This window comes from Monodon monoceros, unplaced genomic scaffold (genome assembly GCF_005190385.1).
Source record: "Monodon monoceros isolate NGI ecotype Baffin Bay Population unplaced genomic scaffold, NGI_Narwhal_1 Super_Scaffold_22, whole genome shotgun sequence".
In the NCBI taxonomy this organism is placed as follows: domain Eukaryota; kingdom Metazoa; phylum Chordata; class Mammalia; order Artiodactyla; family Monodontidae; genus Monodon; species Monodon monoceros.
This window is the reverse complement of record NW_021703779.1, coordinates 27,158,160-27,177,260: the sequence shown is the minus strand read 5'-3', so window position 1 is coordinate 27,177,260 and position 19,101 is coordinate 27,158,160. Positions and strand designations below refer to the sequence as shown.

At 37.7% G+C, this 19,101-nt stretch overlaps 1 protein-coding gene across 1 annotated transcript in view; it reads left to right on the top strand.

Moving 5' to 3' along the window:
- The window catches only part of TAB3 (TGF-beta activated kinase 1 (MAP3K7) binding protein 3), a 28,592-nt gene extending 17,188 nt beyond the window's left edge, over positions 1 to 11,404 (top strand). Inside the window, exons 6-7 of the mRNA XM_029239893.1 lie at positions 8,041 to 8,142; positions 10,814 to 11,404. Of these exons, the coding sequence (XP_029095726.1) occupies positions 8,041 to 8,142; positions 10,814 to 10,962 (251 nt within the window). The 3' untranslated portion in view covers positions 10,963 to 11,404. The remainder of the gene's footprint in view (positions 1 to 8,040; positions 8,143 to 10,813) is intronic.
- The last annotated feature ends 7,697 nt before the right edge of the window (positions 11,405 to 19,101 follow it).

Here is a 19,101-nt window from a genome sequence, read left to right as displayed (position 1 = left end):
GTGTGTGTGTGTGTGTGTGTGTGTGTGTGTGTATGTGCCACATCTTCCATACCTTCTTTATCCATTCCTCTGTCGATGGGCATTTATGTTGCTTCCATGTCTTGCCTATTGTAAACGGTGCTGCGATGAACATTGGGGTGCAGGTACCTTTTCAAAGTATGGTTTTCTCCAGATGTATGCCCAGGAGTGGGATTGCTGGAACATATGGTAGTTCTGTTTTTAGTTTTTAAAGGAACCTCATACTGTTCTCCACAGTGGTTGTACCACTTGACATTCCCACCAACAGTGTAGGAGGGTTCCCTTTTCTCCGCATCCTCTCCAGCATTTATTGTTTCTAGATTTTTTGATGGTGGCCGTTCTGACTGGTGTGAGGTGATATCTCATTGTAGTTTTGACTTGCATTTCTCTAATAATCAGTGATGTTGAGCATCTTTTCCTGTGCCTCTTGGCCATCTGTATGTCTTCTTTGGAGAAATGTCTGTTTAGGTCTTCTGTCCATTTTATGATTGGGTTGTTTGTATTTTGATATCGAGCTGCATGAGCTGTTTGTATATTTTGAAGACTAATCCCTTGTCGATCCGCATCATTTGCAAATATTTTCTCCCATTCTGGGGGTTGACTTTTGTTTTGTTGATGGTTTCCTTTGCTGTGCAAATGCTTTTAAGTTGAATTCGATTCCACTGGGGGGTTTTTTGTTTGGTTTTATTTTCATTACTCTGGGAGGTGGATCCAAAAACATATGGCTGCGATTTATGTCAAAGAGTGTTTTGCCTATGTTTTTCTTCTAAGAGTTTTATAGTATCTGGTCTTAGATTTAGGTCTTTGATCCGTTTTGAGTTTCTTTTTCTGTATGGTGTTAGAGAATGTTCTAATTTCATTCTTTTACATGTAGCTGTCCGGGTTTCCCAGCGCCACTTACTGAAGAGACTGTCTTTCCTCCACTGTATATTCTTGTCTCCTTTGTCATAGATTAGGTAACCATAGGTGTGTGAGTTTCTCTGGGCTTTCTATTCTGATCTATATTTCGGTTTTTGTGCCAGTACCAGACTGTCTTGATTACTGTAGCTTTGATTCCTCCAGCTCCGTTTTTCTTTCTCAGGATTGCTTTGGTTATTCAGGGTCTTTTGTGTCTGCATACAAATTTCAAAATTTCTTGTTCTAATTCTGTGGAAAGTGTCATTGGTAATTTGATAGGGACTGCATGGAATCTGTGGATTGCCTTGGGTAGTGTGGTCATTTATAACAGTATTGAATCTTCAAATCCAAGAACACGGTCTGTCTTTCCATCTTTCTGTGTCATCTCCGATGGCATTCATTAGTGCCCTTTGGTTTTCAGACTATAGGTCTTTGACCTCCTTTGCTAGGTTTATTCCTAGGTATTTTCTTCTTTTTGATGCGATGGTAAATGAGATTGTCTCCTTAATTTCTCTTTCTGATCTTTCATGTATAGGAATGCAACAGATTTCTGTGTATTAATTTTGTACCCTGCAACTTCACCAAATTCATTAATGAGCTCTTAATAGTTTTCTGGCATCTTTAGGATTTTCCATATAGAGTATGATGTTGTCTGTAAACAGGGGCAGTTTTACTTGTTCTTTTCCAATTTGGATTCCTTTTGTTTCTTTTTCTTCTCTGATTGCTGTGGCTAGGACTTCCAAAAAAGTGGCTAGAGTGGACATCCTTGTCTTGTGCCTGATCTTAGAGGAAATGCTTTCAGGTTTTTGAGAATGATGTTTGCTGTGGGTTTGTCATATATGGCCTTTGTTATGTTGAGGCAGGTTTCCTCTATGCCCACTTTCTGGAGAGTTTTTATCATACATGGGTGTTGAATTTTGTCAAAAGCTTTTTTCGCATCTATTGCGATGATCATGTGGCTTTTATTCTTTAGTATGTTAATGTATGTATCACACCGATTGATTTGTAGATATTGAAGAATGCTTGCATCCCTAGGATAAATCCCAGTTGATCACGGTGTATGATCCTTTTAATGTGCTGTTGGATTCTGTTTGCTAGTATTTTGTTGAGGATTTTTGCATCTATGTTCATCAGTGATATTGGCCTGCAGTTTTCTTTCTTTATGACATCTTTCTCTGGTTTTGCAACCAGGGTGATGGTGGCCTTGTGGATTGAGTTTGGGAGTGTTCCTCCCTCCGCTATATTTTGCAAGAGTTTGAGAAGGATGGGTGTTAGCTCTGCTCTAAATGTTTGATAGAATTCGCCTGTGAGTCCCTCTGGTCCTGGGCTTTTGTTTGTTGGAAGATTTTTAATCGCACTTTCAATTTCAGTGCTTGTGATCGGTCTCTTCATATTTTCTATTTCTTCAGTCTTAGGAGATTGTACCTTTCTAAGAATTTGTCCATTTCTTCTAGGATGTCCATTTTTTTGGCATAGAGTCGCTTGTAGTAGTCTCTTAGGATGCTTTGTATTTCTGCGGTGTCTGTTGTAACTTCTCCTTTTTCATTTCTAGTTTTATTTATCTTGATGAGTCTGGCTAAAGGTTTATCAATTTTGCTTACCTTTTCCAAGAACCGGCTTTCAGTTTCATTGATCTTCTCTATTTTTTCTTTGTCTCATTTCTTTCTCTACTAATTTTAGGCTTTGTTCTGTTCCAAGTTACTTTAGGTGTAAGGTTAGGTTGTTTGAGATTTTTCTTGTTTCCTGAGGTAAGATGGTATTGCTATAAACTTCCCTCTTAGAACTGCTTTTACTGTGTCCATATGTTTTAGATCGTTGTGCTTTTTTGTTTTCATTTCTTCAGTGATCCATTGGTTGGTTAGTACCATGTTGTTTAGCCTCCACGTGTTTGTTTTTTGCACTTTTTTCCTAATCTCATAGTGTTGTGCTTTGAAAAGGTGCTGATATCATTTCAATTTTCTTAAATTTACTGAGGCTCAGTTTGTGCTCAGCATGCCTGGAGAATGTTCCGTGTGCACTTGAGAAGAATGTGTATTCTGCTGCTTTTGGATGGAATGCTCTATAAATACCAATTAAGTGCATCTGGTCTAATGTGTCATCTTAAGGCCTGTGTTTTCTCATTGATTTTTCTGTGTGGATGATCTGTCCATTGATGTACGTGGGGTGTTGAAGTCTGCCACTATGAATGTGTTAACTGTTAATTTCTCCTTTGAAGGCTGTGTTAGCATTTGCCTTATCGAGGTGCTCCTATGTTGGGTGCATAGATATTTACAATTGTGATATCTTCTTCTTGGATTGGTCCCTTGATCATTATGTAGTGTCCTTCTTTGTCTCTTGTGTCTGATATGAGAATTGCTACTCCGGCTCTCTTTTGACTTCCATTTGCATGGAATACCTTTTCCCATCCTGTCACTTTCAGTCTGTGTTCCTAGATCTGAATCGGGTCTCTTGGAGACAGCATATACAGGGGTCTTGTTTTTGTTTCCGTTCAGCCAGTCTGTGGCTCCTGGTTGGAGCATTCAGTCCTTTTACGTTTAAGGTAATTATTGATATGTATGTGCTTGTTGCCATTCCTAATTGTTTGTTTTGGATTTGTTTTTGCACGTCTTTTCTCTTCCTCTTTTGTTCTCTTGTGATTTGATGACTATCTTTAGTGTTCTGTTCTGATTGCTTTTTCTCTCTCTTTTGTGTATCTGTTGTAGATTTTTGGTTTCTGATCCCCATGAGTTTTGTTTTTGTTAACTTTTATTGGAGTATGGTTGATTTACAATGTTGTGTTAGTTTCAAGTGTATAGCAAAGTGAATCAGTTATACATACATATATCCACTCGTTTTTAGATTCTGTGCCATATAGGCCATTACAGAATATTGAGTAGAGTTCCCTGTGCTGTATATATAGTAGGTCTTTATTAGTTATCTATTTTATATACAGTAGTGTGTCTGTCTATGTCAATCTCTCAATTTATCCCTCCCCCCCCCTTACCCCCAAGTTTCTTTTCTATGTCTATCTATAACTCTCTTTCTATTTTGTAGATAAGTGAACTTGTACCCTTTTTTGAGAATCCACATATAAGTGATGTCATATGATATTTGTCTTTCTCAGACTTACTTTGCTTAGTATGATCATCTCTGGGTCCATCCATGTTGCTGCAAATGGCATTGTTTCATTCTTTTTAATAGCTGAGTCATATTCCATTGTATATAGGTGCCACATCTTCTTTATCCAATTCCTCTGTCGATGGACATTGAGGTTGCTTCCATGTCCTGGCTATTGCAAATAGTGCTGCAGTGAACATTGGGGTACATGTATCTTTTTGAAGTATGGTTTTCTCCAGATATATTATGCCCAGGAGTGGGATTGCTGGATTGTATGGTAGCTCTATTTTTAGTTTTTTGAGAAATTTCCACAGTGGCTATACCAATTTACATTCCCTCATCCTTTGGGAGAACCTCTGCCATATAATTAATTTTCAGTTTGTGGGTCTCCCACCTGGTGGGTATGGGATTTGATTATATGGGGAAAGTGCCCCTCCTACCATCGCTTTGTGGCTTCTTCTTTGCCTTTGGATGTAGAATATCTTTTTCGGTAGGTTCCAGTGTTTTTTGTTGATTGTTGTTCAGCAGTTTGTTGTGATTTTGGTGGCTTGGTGAGAGCAGGTGAGCTCAAGTTCTTCTACTCTGCTCTGTTGTCTCCCTTCCCCCAAAATAAATGGAAACTGTATATAATAATATAAATTTACTCAGCATTATAGAAACTATAGTCCTAAAAGATAATTCTTACAGTGTAATGGGAATTTTAAAGGTTTTATTTTAGAATGGGAAGTTTGATCTGCAGTAGATCTACGATTATTTAATTGACAGGCCAGGCCACAAAAGAATCCTTGTGTACTCAACAGGCGGGCATAACACTTAGATTGGGACTAGGACAAAGGAAAATCCTACATGACCAAGATTTGAGGGATCACTTTTGCATAGTTATTAAATCATTTCTGTGTGGTATTTATTAAATCTTTTCTTTTGAGTTTTATGTACCAAATGTAGAACTAGCATTGCAGTCAGTATCTTAAAAAATTAATCTTTTTCTTCTCCTCCATTCTTATAATTCTCAAGCCTGTGGTCAAGTATGCATTTCATATCTTAATCCTCTTTGGTTTAAAGAACTCAAGGTAGGTTGATCATGAGGACATACAATATCGGAGAAGGCCTTACTTACTTACAAAAGTTACCTACAGGGGTAACATTTTAAAATCACATCAAACTGATTAATCAGAGAATTTTAATTCTACACAAAATAATGTTACCTAACCTAAACAGCTTTGTGTTCAACACTCAGTACAGTACAGAGTGTTTTAAGGATTTCATTTATAGGTGGCAATGCAGTACATGTTCTTTTTATTGTTTAATACTAAATTGTTTAATACTATTGGGTTGGCCAAACAGTTCGTTCAGGCTTTTCTGTAAGATGTTACAGAAAAACCCGAATGAATTGTTTGGCCAAGCCAATACTGTGGATGTTTTGACTGCTCTGCATTTAAAATAGCCTACTGCTGTCTAAAAATGGTACAAAGAAGAGAATCGTAGTGCATGACTACCAAGTACCAGATTTGTATCTACTAAGGAAGCATTCCCTAGTGGTAATCCAGTTAATTGATTCAAGGGCTGTGGGAGGAATCACCCTGTTTAAGCGAGCCACCTTATTAGCATAAACTCTGTGGTCTGAAGGGCCCACCATAATTGACAAGGACACTCCTGTCTCTTGAGAAATTTCAGGATTTTAGAGGTTATCTTCCAGGAGCTGGGGCCAAAGCTAGAGCTTTCTTTGAGCAAGGCCAAATTCTTTACCACAGTTAAAGTAGGGCTTAGAAGGAAATTTATAGCCTTCAGTGCTCATATAAGACAAGACAAGGAGATCTAATGTCAATGACATAAAATTCTACCCTAAGAATACAGAACAAAGGAAGTGAAAAGAAAGAAAATACAATGAGACAGAAAATACTAACAACAGAGAAAGGCATCAAAGCCAAAAAAAGCCAAAACTTTGAAGGATAAACAAAGTCAGTAAACTCTCAGGTTGACTGATCTCGAAGAACAGATTACCAAAATCAGCAATGAAAGATGAGGCTACCTGTTAAAATAAGGGAATGCAGTGAACATCTTTATGCCAATAAACTCCACACTGTAGATGAAATGGACACATCTTGAAAAATACTGAGGAGAAGACGAAAAGGGACATATATATGTAATTAAAGAAATGGAATCCATTATCAAAAGTTTTCCCAGATGGTTGCACCAGTGGGTGAAGTCTATCAAATATTTAAGGAAGAGATAATGCCAATCAATCATACAAACTCTGAGAAAATAAGAGGAAGGAATGCTTCTGATTTTCTTTATGTAGCCAGCAGGACCCTGATTCTAAAACCTGATAGACAGACATGATAGATAATACATCATGACCAAATTGGGTTTAGCCTCAGGAATGCAATATTAAGAAAGTAAAGGAGAAAAAGCATATTATCATTTCATTAGATACTGAAAACCATCTGATAAAATTTAGCAGATGACATGATTATTTGCAAAGAAAACCAAAAAACAACTATTAGAACTAATAAGTGAATTTAACAAGGTTTTGGGATATAAGGTCAGGATCCAAAAAATGACACTTACTAATAAGTTTCACCAGATATGTACATTGAATATTATAAAACACTGCCAAAGGAAATTAAAGAAGACCTAAATAAACCATGTCTGTTATTAAATCAGTTTTATTAAGGTAGCTATTCTTTTCAGATTGATGCAATACCAGATTTACTGTTTTTTTCTTTTTTTTGGTAGAAATTAATTAAAATTCATATGGAAATGCAGAAGACCTAGAATATCCAAGTGGAATATAGATGTTTCTCTGAATAATAAGTGTGATAATTAGAGTGAGAGAAAGAAGGAAAGACAGAAAGGGAGACTGAGAAATCTTTTTGGACCAGACTTTGTAGTTAAGCAACGCAAGTGTGTGTGTGATAAGCTGCCTCAGCTGATTCAGAAAGTCGTCGTTGTCCCCCCGCCCCCAACCTTGACATTGGTAACTCACTGACCTTGGTGTGGTACAACTTAACTTGGGCGCTGGTCCTGGTTGTCTTGGCCACCTGACCTTGTTCAGATCCAGAGCAGTGCTTCTGTACAGGGTTGTTGTAAGAGTCAGTGAGAAGGAGGTATGTGATGCTATAAAAGGGGTTAACAGAAACAGATCTAAGAAGTAGAACTTTACCTTAGTCTATTCTCTGGAGCCTAAGATGTTCACTCTGCTTTTGTTTTACTCTGATAACAGTGTTTAAGATTGTGGAGCACTGATTTCCAAAGGTAGGTTGTACTAGAGGGCTGTTTATGGGCTCCGAACTGATTACAAAATGTAAGATCTTTCTTCGGTTCTTAAGGGTAAATCATATGAAGTCTGCCATTTTTTGTTTTTACTTAATACAAAACGCTACTTACTAACTGCCTATACGTTAATAGAAACGGTATTCTCGCAAGAAATTGGTAATTGGTGTGCCTGCAGTCCATGTCGTGAAGTGTCTGCTAGGCTTTTGCACACACAGGTAACTGGAATTTATGAAAGATTGGGGAGTATGTATTATCAGTATATAGTATTACTTTGAGTTGGTTCTGATTTTTCAAGTACTGCTATTATGGTTTACTGTTACCATTAATGCAATGTGTTCTTGGGTTAGCCTTATATGGGTGGTGTACTTTAAACCCATAATTTTCTAGTAACTACTGCTTCCTCAGGGAATTGCTAAAGTATCATCTCCCAAATTTTGTGTTCATATTGACATTTAATTATACTGAGTTTGCACCCCTAACTCACTAGAAAGTGGGAAACTGGTGAAATAAGTCATTTATTCCAAGTAATTAGAGAGGATGGAAAAAGTGGATACCACCTTATCCACTGCTCTGGATAGGTTGTAAGAGCAGTATTAAATATGGCACTTACCTTCATGGGAGAACTAAAGGTAGCATGAGGTAATAGAGTAAGTACTCAACTGTGTGTGTTCTGTGAAAGGTCCTTGTGAGCCTGTCCGCTCTTCTAATGCACAGCTTGATCCCTTCCTCCTGGCTTTGCTTCTTCCCATGCAGACTCATCAGACACCTGCACAGTTGAGAGGAAAGCCCGAAGAATTAGCGTGACCTCCAGAGTACAGGAGGACATCCATGACACCCAGGCAGCAGCTGCAGATGGTTTGTACTTGTGTGTCTGGAGTTTGTGCAAAATGTCCAAACACACGTGTTAACCCATGTAGAGTTCTCGTAAGTAAAGGCCAACCTTTTTTTTTCCCTTAAGAAATTACTCTCTACTGAGTTTCTAAGGCTGTGCTGTCCAATAGAAATAACAGTTGAAGCCACGTACGTAATTTAAAATTTTATATCAGCCAAAGTAAAAGAGAAAAGTGAAATAACGTTTCACTATGAAATCAATATAAAATTAGTGAGGTATTTTATTTTACTTTCTTTCATACTAAATCTTCCTTTTACACTTAGAGCACACCTCAATTCAGAGTGGCTGCATTTCTAGTGGCCACCATATGGGACAGAGTCCTCTAAAAATGATATTATCTAGAAAACAAGGCCAAGTAAATAAATAAAAAACAACTTCAACTTGAAAGTTCTGGACTTTACAATATCTTATCAAAAGCAGATTAATATAAGAAAACTTTGTACTCTTAACGGAGAGATAACAAGTTCAGGTTTTGCACCACTTTCCCTTTAACATTAAAGTCTATGTACTCAATTACATTTTTTCTGTTAAGATTTCCTCTTAGTGTACTTTTTATTTTATTTTGTTTTGTTTAACATCTTTATTGGCGCATAACTGCTTTACAACGGTGTGTTAGTTTCTGCTTCGTAACAAAGCGAATCAGCTACACGCTCAAATTTAATCTTAGTCCTGACCTGACCACCCATAGAATTCCTTTCTCACAAACCTTCTACAACTTTCTATATTCGTATTAATTTCTCCCTTATTTTCTTTCCCGTTTAGAAATAACCAGCTTTATGCCAAATTACTTTCTGTTCTCTTAACAAAACACATTTTCATTCCTTATGCCCCTTCTTTTTCCTTTCATACAAAGATGTTTTTCCTTAATTAGAATTCTTAACCTTAAAGCCTTGGTTTCTAGCAAAATCTAGGAAGTAATTATGAACTGTTTGCCAATCAGGAAATGCTGGTATGACAGACTATGCACATATCCTATAACCTACTTTCTTTCTTTAGTGGGTCCCAAGACATGTCCAGTGAACGCAGACAGACTTGTTTAGCAGTTAATGTTCTAGTATCTTATTCAGTGAATTCCCATTGCTTAATTTAGCAGTTTCAAAAGTTACCAAAAATCTGGAGAAACTGTTCTGTGTAGGCAGTCCTAAAACATTATTCCTCAAGAGTTCACCTAAAAACTCTCATCTCATTTACCTTTAACGTTTCATCATATCAACTTACTTTCTTGCTGACAAATTTTGTAACAGGAATAGTAACATCTTATTTGACTTCTAGTCAAATTGACTCTATGGTCTGTATTCATTAAACCAACAAACTTAAACTTGTTTTCATTCATTAAAATTAATCCTAGATCATGGTCCTGAAATTCATTTGGTTTGTTTTCTGAGTATTTATATAAGCGCTTAATTTCGTTGAAGCCAATTAAATAGAGCTCTTTTATAGACTGTAGGTATGTGGTGTTACCAAAATCAACACATCTATACATACATCCAAACAAACATGCAAACAGAGACCCAGTACTTCCCATGCCAAAATGTCAGCCATGAACCAGGTACGATAATATGAAAGCCACCACTTACAAAAGAGTTTGGATTCAAATTGGGTTTCTGGCAGATTGAACAAATCAAGGTCACCTCTTTAGATGGTTAAACCTTTTTTACTAATATTTATAGAAAAGACACTTAAGATCTGTATTTGTCCTTGACAAGCCAAGTTCCATGTTGTTACCTAGCCCCCCTTTCCTTTTTTCTTGTTGATGAGAGTTAGTTACCTTTGAATTTTGCATTTTGAAAATGGCCTAGATAAGCATTCCTGGGGTAGACCAGCTAGACCTTTGGCATCTCAAAGGCATAGGAGGAGAAATGCAAGCTTCTCCTAGGTGGACTTTGTTCCTTAAGGCCAGATCCACCCCACCCCCCACTACTACAAGCCTCTTAAGGTAGATAGGGGAGGTTTTTGGGATTTGGGAATGGTAAAGGATTGTGGGCTTTGGATTGGATTGTTCCTGGAGCTACACCTCTGGTCCTGGAAAAACCTGATTTTGTAAAACAGGGACAGCTATTTTGAATTTATCAAAGGATCGACATACCCATCCACCCTATGATAGGATGTTTTTTATGAACTGTCACACCACTTATAAGTCATTATGATTAAAAACATGCATATTGTGGAGCTGAAAGTCTCATGGAAGAAGGCACACATTTAATCAATGTTTGATATAGTATGACTAGTACTACCGGGGGGGTGGGAGTCATGGGCGGGCCGAAGTTGTGAGGGAAAACTTCAGAACTAATTTAACATGCTATATAACATTTCTCATCGTTTTCACTTGGCTGGAATATAGCATAACTATCCACTATCGAGAGAGAATTAATTAACTTGGAAGGTAGTCTGTGCTGGACTTCTGTCTGCTTGTAGGAAAAAAAGTAAATTGTTGAGAACAAAGTAGAAAATATATCATAAACTTACTATTTAGTTCTGCATTTCTAGTAGCTATGTATACTACTTGGCTTTCTCATTTCACAATACCACTTTCCTTGCTTTTGGGGGGTAATTTTGAATTTCCGTTTCGATGATACTTAGAAAAAAATTCACTCTGTTTTCTGTTTTCTCTCTTTTATTCCTAACTTCTCTCAGAGCATCCAAGTAGCTCCAAACAGAGTCCTCGGACACAACCCCGAGATGAAGACTATGAAGGGGCTCCATGGAATTGTGATAGCTGCACCTTTCTGAACCACCCCGCACTAAATCGCTGTGAGCAGTGTGAGATGCCACGGTACACTTGAATTCCCAAGAGTCTGCACTAGGTTGAGAGTGAAGCTTTGAGCGCCCATTAGAAAAAAAGGAAACCTGGGGAATCTGTTCATCTGCCCAGCCTTTTCATTTCATATAACATGGGGGGGGGGTGACAATGCAGCTGCTTGTGCTCAATAAAGGAAAAACGGGGAGGGTTTTTTTCCCCCTTTCTTAACTCATTGCAGAGTTACAGATAGAAAGGGATACTTGAAATGGGGAAGGGATTCACTCCTGAAAGAATGTACACAGAGAAGTCAAGAGCTCTTCTGTGCAACCCCAATTGTTAAAGTTACTGCTGTTAAAGTTACTTATAAAATAAGTTACCCTTATTTTATAAACTAGAACTTTGATTCATGATGTGACATGTTACAGTTTATGCAGACAAACTGTGAATTGCCAGAGCAGACTTACCTGGTCACAAGCTCTCTGGAAAACCCAGGCTCCCCGGGCTTCTTCCTGTTGCTTCCTACTGAAGAGAAGGACAGGGAAAAGCAACCAGAGGATGTTTTTCTGGGGGGGGGGGGGGGGGCAAAATAACAAGGGTATTTGTAATTGCTGCTTTTTTCAGGGGTAATTTCAAACACACAAACAAAATGTTTTAAAATGTGATTTGTAACAGTCAGGAATTAGGCATATCGTGCCCTTTGTTCGAAAGTACAATCAGAGGCAATAAGATCCCTTTTGCTTGTACAGTGATTCATCAAGCTATACCAACACTGGTAAGACCTAATTATGCCACATAATAGATATATTTTTTAAGTTACTGCATGCTTTTATTAGGCGCCACTGGTTTTTAAAATAACCAAGTCCTTACAAATTATGATTTTATGAATGACCTTCTCGTAAAACTGCGTTTCACCAATAGCACAGTGAACGTGTGCTGAATGTAAATCCATTCCAAAATCCACTTGGAATCTTGAGCTCAGCTGTGGTTCTATAAGAAATGTTTGCAGTCCCTAGAGCCTTTTTCCCCCTCCTTCCAATTTGTGATAGTCCATGATGTTTACAGCACAGATAATACTTTGTGCCATAATCCTAATTTAGCTGAAAAAATTAATATTAGTTGTTCAATAAAGATATATTTGCACATATGTTAACAAAATAGTGTGAGGAACATTATAGTTGGCCAATATCATAAAGTTGCACGCTGCGTTATTTGGGGAGGAAGAGAAGGCTAGTCAAGAAATAACGACTGAGAGAAAGGTGAATACAACAGACTTTGAAACTAAGAACTTTTAAAATGTAACAATACTGTAATTCAGAGACGATACTGAGTTTGTTCAGACAGTTCAGGTGATACTAAAGCACTCTTTATTTATGAAACTAGAACTTTAGGGTATAAATAACTGAAGACATACAAGACCATTTGACTTACTAAAGTGCACCACTAGAAAATTATTAATAGGACACTGAATTAAGGTCTTTACCATTGTTGACTTTTCTTCCAAGCTCAGAATTGGACTTTGGAATCTTCCCCCTATTTGGGTAAATATAAACAGCAATGAAATTGGTAGGTTTCCTAATCCTAAAGGATTTTACCTCAGGTTATAACCTGAGGAGTATATATATACTCTCCCATACCAGCCGTCCCCCTTCTCTCCTCTCTCCCCCTCTCTCTATCACTCACACACACACACAGACACGAGCTTCACGCTTCACGCTGTCACTGTATGCTAATTTAGCAGTAATCTCTGGCAGACCTGGAAAAACAAGCTGCACTTAATAGCATAATGAAACCAAAGGCATAATAACTTATCATAGCTTATCATCAAAATCACAATTTCACACTGTACCTGCAGCTTTGAAAACATTTTTTCATATGTGGAAAATGTCCTGAAGAATATCTACTTGTCTCACAAAGTCAGCGTGGCTATGTAATTACACTGATAAAACATCTCTCATATAACAACTGTGGTAAAACTGTGAAAATAAAGGTGAGAAAGCAGATGGGCTTAAAAGCATTGACCTGAAAACAGCATTCACTCTCTAAAGGCTTTTGTAGTAACACTGGTGTCTGTCAGTCTCCAATAAGTCTATCAGTCCTACTGTCCTGTAATATGCCCATGCTTTTGCCTTTGTATGGTTTCACATCTCTTTAGTGATGGTCAACCCCACTTGGTATTAAGTAACAATTTAGGGGAAAAATACATATATTGCTTGATGTTCTAGCTAAAGGTTTACCCAGTATTCTTAGTGATAATGCTGAAGTGGCAGCAATTAACTTGGCAGTTGTCAGTTGAGAATGAAAGTAGCATGTATGAAAACCGTTTGATGCTTTATTAAAACCATGTAGATGACTTTAAAACTATTGCATGAACATACATCCAGATTACTGAACTGTTATCATCATACAGTAGATGCATGGTTCCAGTCCTTTGGTGATAGATCTAGTAAATCATTGTTTTCACCTGCCAGGAAAAATGAGAACTCAGTCTATTTGATAGGTGTAGAGGGTGGGGTTTGAGACATCAGAGATTGATTTTTAAGGAAGTTTTGTATATGTTCATTTCTGGTTGTGCACAAGTTTCATACGCCAACATAGGCTGTATTCAGTTTTTAAAATAAGCAAAATTATTTGACACTGATAAATTTGATATATTTAACTGTGTCCCATATATAGACTACTTCTTGCCTGACAAGTTTGAACAAGAATTCAGTCAACTTTCAAGATGCCTTTTCAAAAGGATCTGGCTGCTGAGGTGCCTATGCTTTTAGGATCAGTTGGTGCACTTCTTGTTTCTAGTAAAAAAAAAAAAAAAAAAAGGTTTTTTCTTAAAATACAACCAGTTTGATGTATCTGGGAACACAGAGAGCTGACTGTACATTTTACATTATTTCACTGTTTTGTAAACTGGGTTTGTAGAAAGCACCTTTGTCATTTTGTTAAAGTACATTGCCCCTTACATTTTGAGGTAGTTCTTAAAAGTTTAAAGTGGTAAAAGAGGAGTCAGAAACTTTCTAAACATTGTAAAATGTTTCCAATAATGACCTTGTTTGAGGGAGTACAGAGGCGCGCAATTTAAAATAAACAAAAGAAGTGCGTGGTAGAAAAGGTAGTTTTAGAGCAGATTAATGATGGTGGGGAAAGTGTTGCTAATTTGTTTATTTCCCTGAAAAAATGGGAGTGTGATGAGCAGTTTAATAATTTTTAAGGAGCTGGTCTCAATTTTAGTACTTATTATAAAAGAGATCAATGTTTCCTTCAGTTTTGACATTGCTTTGTCCCAGTTATCTAGGGGGTTCATATTCCAACTTTCTGTGGCAACTCGATTTTATATAGTATTTTAAAAGGTAATTGTAATGTTTTTGACAGTATAAACAAAAAGCAAGAATATAAGGCATAGAAAAACTGTCCTTTGAAAATATCAGTGATGTACCCTGGAATGTGAAGATGTCCCCTTATAGTTTAAATTGATTTATATTTTAATATTGTAATCACTGTTCAGACTTTGAACGAGTCATTACAGTGTGTGTCTGTATATCCGTAGAGAAAAATGACAAACGTAATGTTACTTTAAAATCAAAATAAATTTGGCACTGTCTGTTGCACCACTACTGTATCTTTTTGAAAGAATTATTAACAGTATTTTCTTATTGTAAAAGGTAATTCTGATGCTGATTTCATTCACCAGACGTGCGTATTTTTTTCTGTTATTTGCATCCCCAAATAAATATTTAATACAAGTAGATTCTGCATGGCTTGAGCATTCAGAGATTAATAGAATGACGACTCAATTTTAATTTCTAAAGCCATGAAACGTGGCTTTGACGCTGAACAATTCTGATCTCTTGTTTATAATGACACCCAGTTGTCCATGTTTCCCCACTGTAAAAGATTTGCTCAATTTCTTCCCTAAAACAGCAAGAATTTATTAAATCTTGTAAATACCATGTCTTAGATTTCTGTGTATGTTGTGAATTTAATTATTTTGAGGCGAAATTGTACAAAGGCATTTTTAAAGGCTATGCATGCATCGTACCTCCAAACAGAACATATTCGGAAAGTCAGATCCCTGAGAAATAAATTAATAAACTAAAAGCAAACACTACATTCTGCATCCTTTCTGTGTAATTAGAAATGATTTACAATATCAAACCAGTCCTAGTTCCAATACTCATATATTTCTGGACTGAAATATGCTGTCTTAGAAATCTAATCTTTTCTGTTCTTCTGTTAGAACATGTAGTAACGTTAGATGTGGGTTATTAAGTATTAGTACATTACTCTAACTTAAAACTTGCGTGAAAGTATAAATAAGCAAATTTTATATAAAAGTGGGATATATACACTACCAAATGTAAAATAGCTAGTGGGAAGCAGCCGCATAGCACAGGGAGATCAGCTCCGTGCTTTGTGACCACCTAGAGGGGTGGGATAGGGAGGGTGGGAGGGAGACGCAACAGGGAGGAGATATGGGGATATATGTATACATATAGCTGATTCACTTTGTTATGCAGCAGAAACTGACACACCATTGTAAAGCAATTATACTCCAATAAAGATGTTTAAAAAAGTGGGATATGTTAAAAATTTACATTTTTCATTCCACTTTAATATATATCACTTACCAAAGAATGAGTGATTTTCTTATATCTTTATGTCATCTGTAGTTAGGTTTTCAAAGGGATATAATCACCTTCCTCTTGCTAGGGTCTGTAGTCACCCTTCCCAACTTGTGCACAGAAAATACTGCAGATGAATTATGGTAGATAGTATTTTCAGTGATTAGGCATATTTAAAGTCAAAATCACTCCCACTACATTATTTAAATATAAGAAAATTTGCAAACATACAGAAGTACAGAAGAATCCTGTAATCCCCCACTCATTACCCAGCTTCCAAAATTATCCAGATATAAGCAGACTTATTTCATCTATATTCTCATCCACCACCCCCACCATTATTTTGAAACAAATCCCCAGACATCCTAGCAACTCATCTGTAAATAAACTTCAAGTTTATTAAAAAGCACCATCTATCACACCTTATAAGATAATATCAAATATCCAGTGTTAAGTTTCCCAACTGGTCTCACAGGTTTTTTTTATAAGCATGTCTAAATTAGGGTCTACATAGAATACTTGACATTGATTGTTATGTTTCTTCCATCTTTAACCTGCATATATACTTTCCCTCCTTCCCTCTCAGAAGTTACAAGGAAACTTTACCTCATCAGGTACTTGGTTACCCTCCACCACATCTTAGTGTAAAGTAACACATAGAAAGACCATCAAAGGTAACTAAAAATAGTATGTGAAGTATTTTTTTATTGTCTTCTTTCCCTTCTCATCACTTCTCACATCCTGTGTTGTCCCTTTTAAACAATCTGTTTTTGAAGTAGAAGATTACTTCACATCTGGTTACCACAATAGTGATTCCTTGTGCTGCTCATTTTGTTAATTAGGCATCTGAGAGAACTGCATCATCTGTCTGTAATCCCACTACCCATATAATGATTTCTCTTCAGGTACTGACCGCTCAGTTTCCCACACGGAAGTGTGCTGGGTGTGGTTTGTCTCCTACCCCAATTCCTCCAGAGACTTCCTGACTTGACTTTGGCCTACAGGCCTTTTTCTAGGACACTATCCAGGTGGTGTTTCGTGACGGAGGTTTCAAAGGTTTTAATAGGGTATATAATGTGTGGGTGAGATTTTTGGTTCGCCAGTTCCATACTCTAAGAGCTGTCAAATCATCTCACTTGTCCTGCCCTTTGGAAAAGTGGTGGGTGTGCTTTTTTTTTTTTAAGTCTTTTTTTTTTTTTTTTTTTTTTTTTTCGGTACGCGGGCCTCTCCCGTTGCGGAGCACAGACTCCGGACGCGCAGGCTCAGTGGCCATGGCTCACGGGCCCAGCCGCTCCGCGGCATGTGGGATGCTCCCGGACCGGGGCACGAACCCGCGTGCCCCACATCGGCAGGCGGACTAACAACCACTGTGCCACCAGGGAAGCCCCGTGGGTGTGCTTTTCACCAGCCTCTCATGACGTTCCAGCGGTAAGAAAAAGAGTATGCAGGAAAATCAGGTGATGCAGCCTAGCTTCCTTCGGTTTTGCATTGCGATTCGGGAGCAAAATGCTACTTACTATATATTATATTACTTCGCTTCCTTTTGACTTGTTTATGCATTTATTCTCTTGGGGACTGAATCTGTTTTGAGGTAGTTCTATTCCCTTGATCAAGAACCACTAACATAGCCATTTCTAAATCCCATCCCCCAATTATGACTTAAGTCACTAAAAATAGTCTGCTTTGGGTGTACATGATTCAAAAAAAAGGTCTTTATTTGAAAGGCATTTGGGGTTGGGGGAGGAGAAAATTGGATTAGTGTATTGAAATAGCTTGCATTCCCTCTACACTTTCCTACACTTTCACAACGAATGAAATGGTCACAGCTGGCAGGGGTACTGCTATTTCAAGATTAGAATTTGAGTTTCTCTTCCCAAATTCTACTGGAATAACTAATGAAAGCATTTTTAAGGGCTGGAGAACAGGGAAGGGTGCTCTCAGGGAGAAGGAAATGACAGGATGCAGATGGGGGGCGTGTGTGTACTGAGGGCGGTAGCAACCAATATCAAGAACCCACAGTTTTAGCTGCCAGTGAAAGTTAACCTGTAACTCAAGTCTATTGGGCTCCCCAACGGAGGCCATGAAGACCCCCAAATTCTGAGCAGCAGGCAAATAGAAAGATCTGTGATGGTCAGAAAGCAGGGAGACTGCGGCAACTGCCCTCTGTCTCACTTGCACCACACTTGACTAAATAAGAGAGGTACTTAATACAACTGGTTTGGCCACATTGATAAGGAGCATGATGCACCCAGTAACTTCAAGCTGCCATACGAGCATGGAGGAAAAACTTCCTTAGCCTAGCTCAAGATTCCAGGGAGCAATTTTCAACCCTGCTGTAAATACCTAAAAGCAGCAGCCACTGGTGTTTGCTAGAAACAAATGCTTAGCAAAACATTCAACCTCCCTGTCTTTCCTATACTCTGTAATCAAGTAATTTTCGAACTGAGAAGAAGCTACAGAAAAGAGTAGAAAAGCTTTATGCTTGCTTTTTCGTTAAGGAGTAAAAGATTAAAGCAGCGTGACCCACATAACCTTTTAAAAATTTCCTTAAAAATCAGCGAACATATGGAAACGTTTAGCCTCCTGAAAAAAGGACTTCATTCTACAGAATCAGAGAAGAAGAGCAAACTTTGATTTCTAATTTTAATTCCAAACAAAAATTTACAGCTATGTCATATCTCTCAAAAAGGATTAATCAGATCAGGGATGGTTGCTTTCAAATGAAAAGTAACTTTTATGGAATTGTAAGCTAAAAATATAGGTAGTGAGATTTCACAAAACTGAGTCAATAGAGAAACTATTCTAGAATTCAGAGGAAAGGGATAGAGATGAAGAGCTAACACATAAGAAATGTGAATTCTAGATCCAGGAGATGCAATAAGGCATACCACAAGGAACGAACACAGCAGATAGGGAAGAAGCAAGAAATATAGAAAAAAGAAACATGGGGATGAGAGGGTTTAAGAAGATTACCTATCAAGATAAACAATAAACAAAGGTGACATCAGAATTCTCCTAAATTTTGTGTGTAAAACTTGAACACACCTGTCTAATTTTGACATGCAAAACAGACAAAATAGGAAATATTATAAATGGCAGTTAAATCTCCATATAATAAAATTTTGTATCTCATGTGAACTAAATGTTTTTTCAAATGTCCACCAAACATTAACCAAAAAAAAAATATACCCAGAAAACGTGAATTTTTAAAACAATTCTACAGGCCACATTTTTCTAATTGCAAGACACTAAATCTTTAAAAATTACTGAATCAAATCAAGCCACCTAAAAGGGGAAGAAGAAAAAAAAACTTCTAAAGCTCTTGATTAAAAACTGGAATTAAAATCAAAGTCAGGGGCTTCCCTGGTGGCGCAGTGGTTGAGAGTCCGCCTGCCGATGCAGGGGACACGGGTTCATGCCCCGGTCCGGGAGGATCCCACGTGCCCCAGAGCGGCTGGGCCCGTGAGCCATGGCCGCTTAGCCTGCGCGTCCGGAGCCTGTGCTCCGCAACGGGAGAGGCCACAACAGTGAGAGGCCCGCGTACCGCAAAAAAACAAACAAACAAA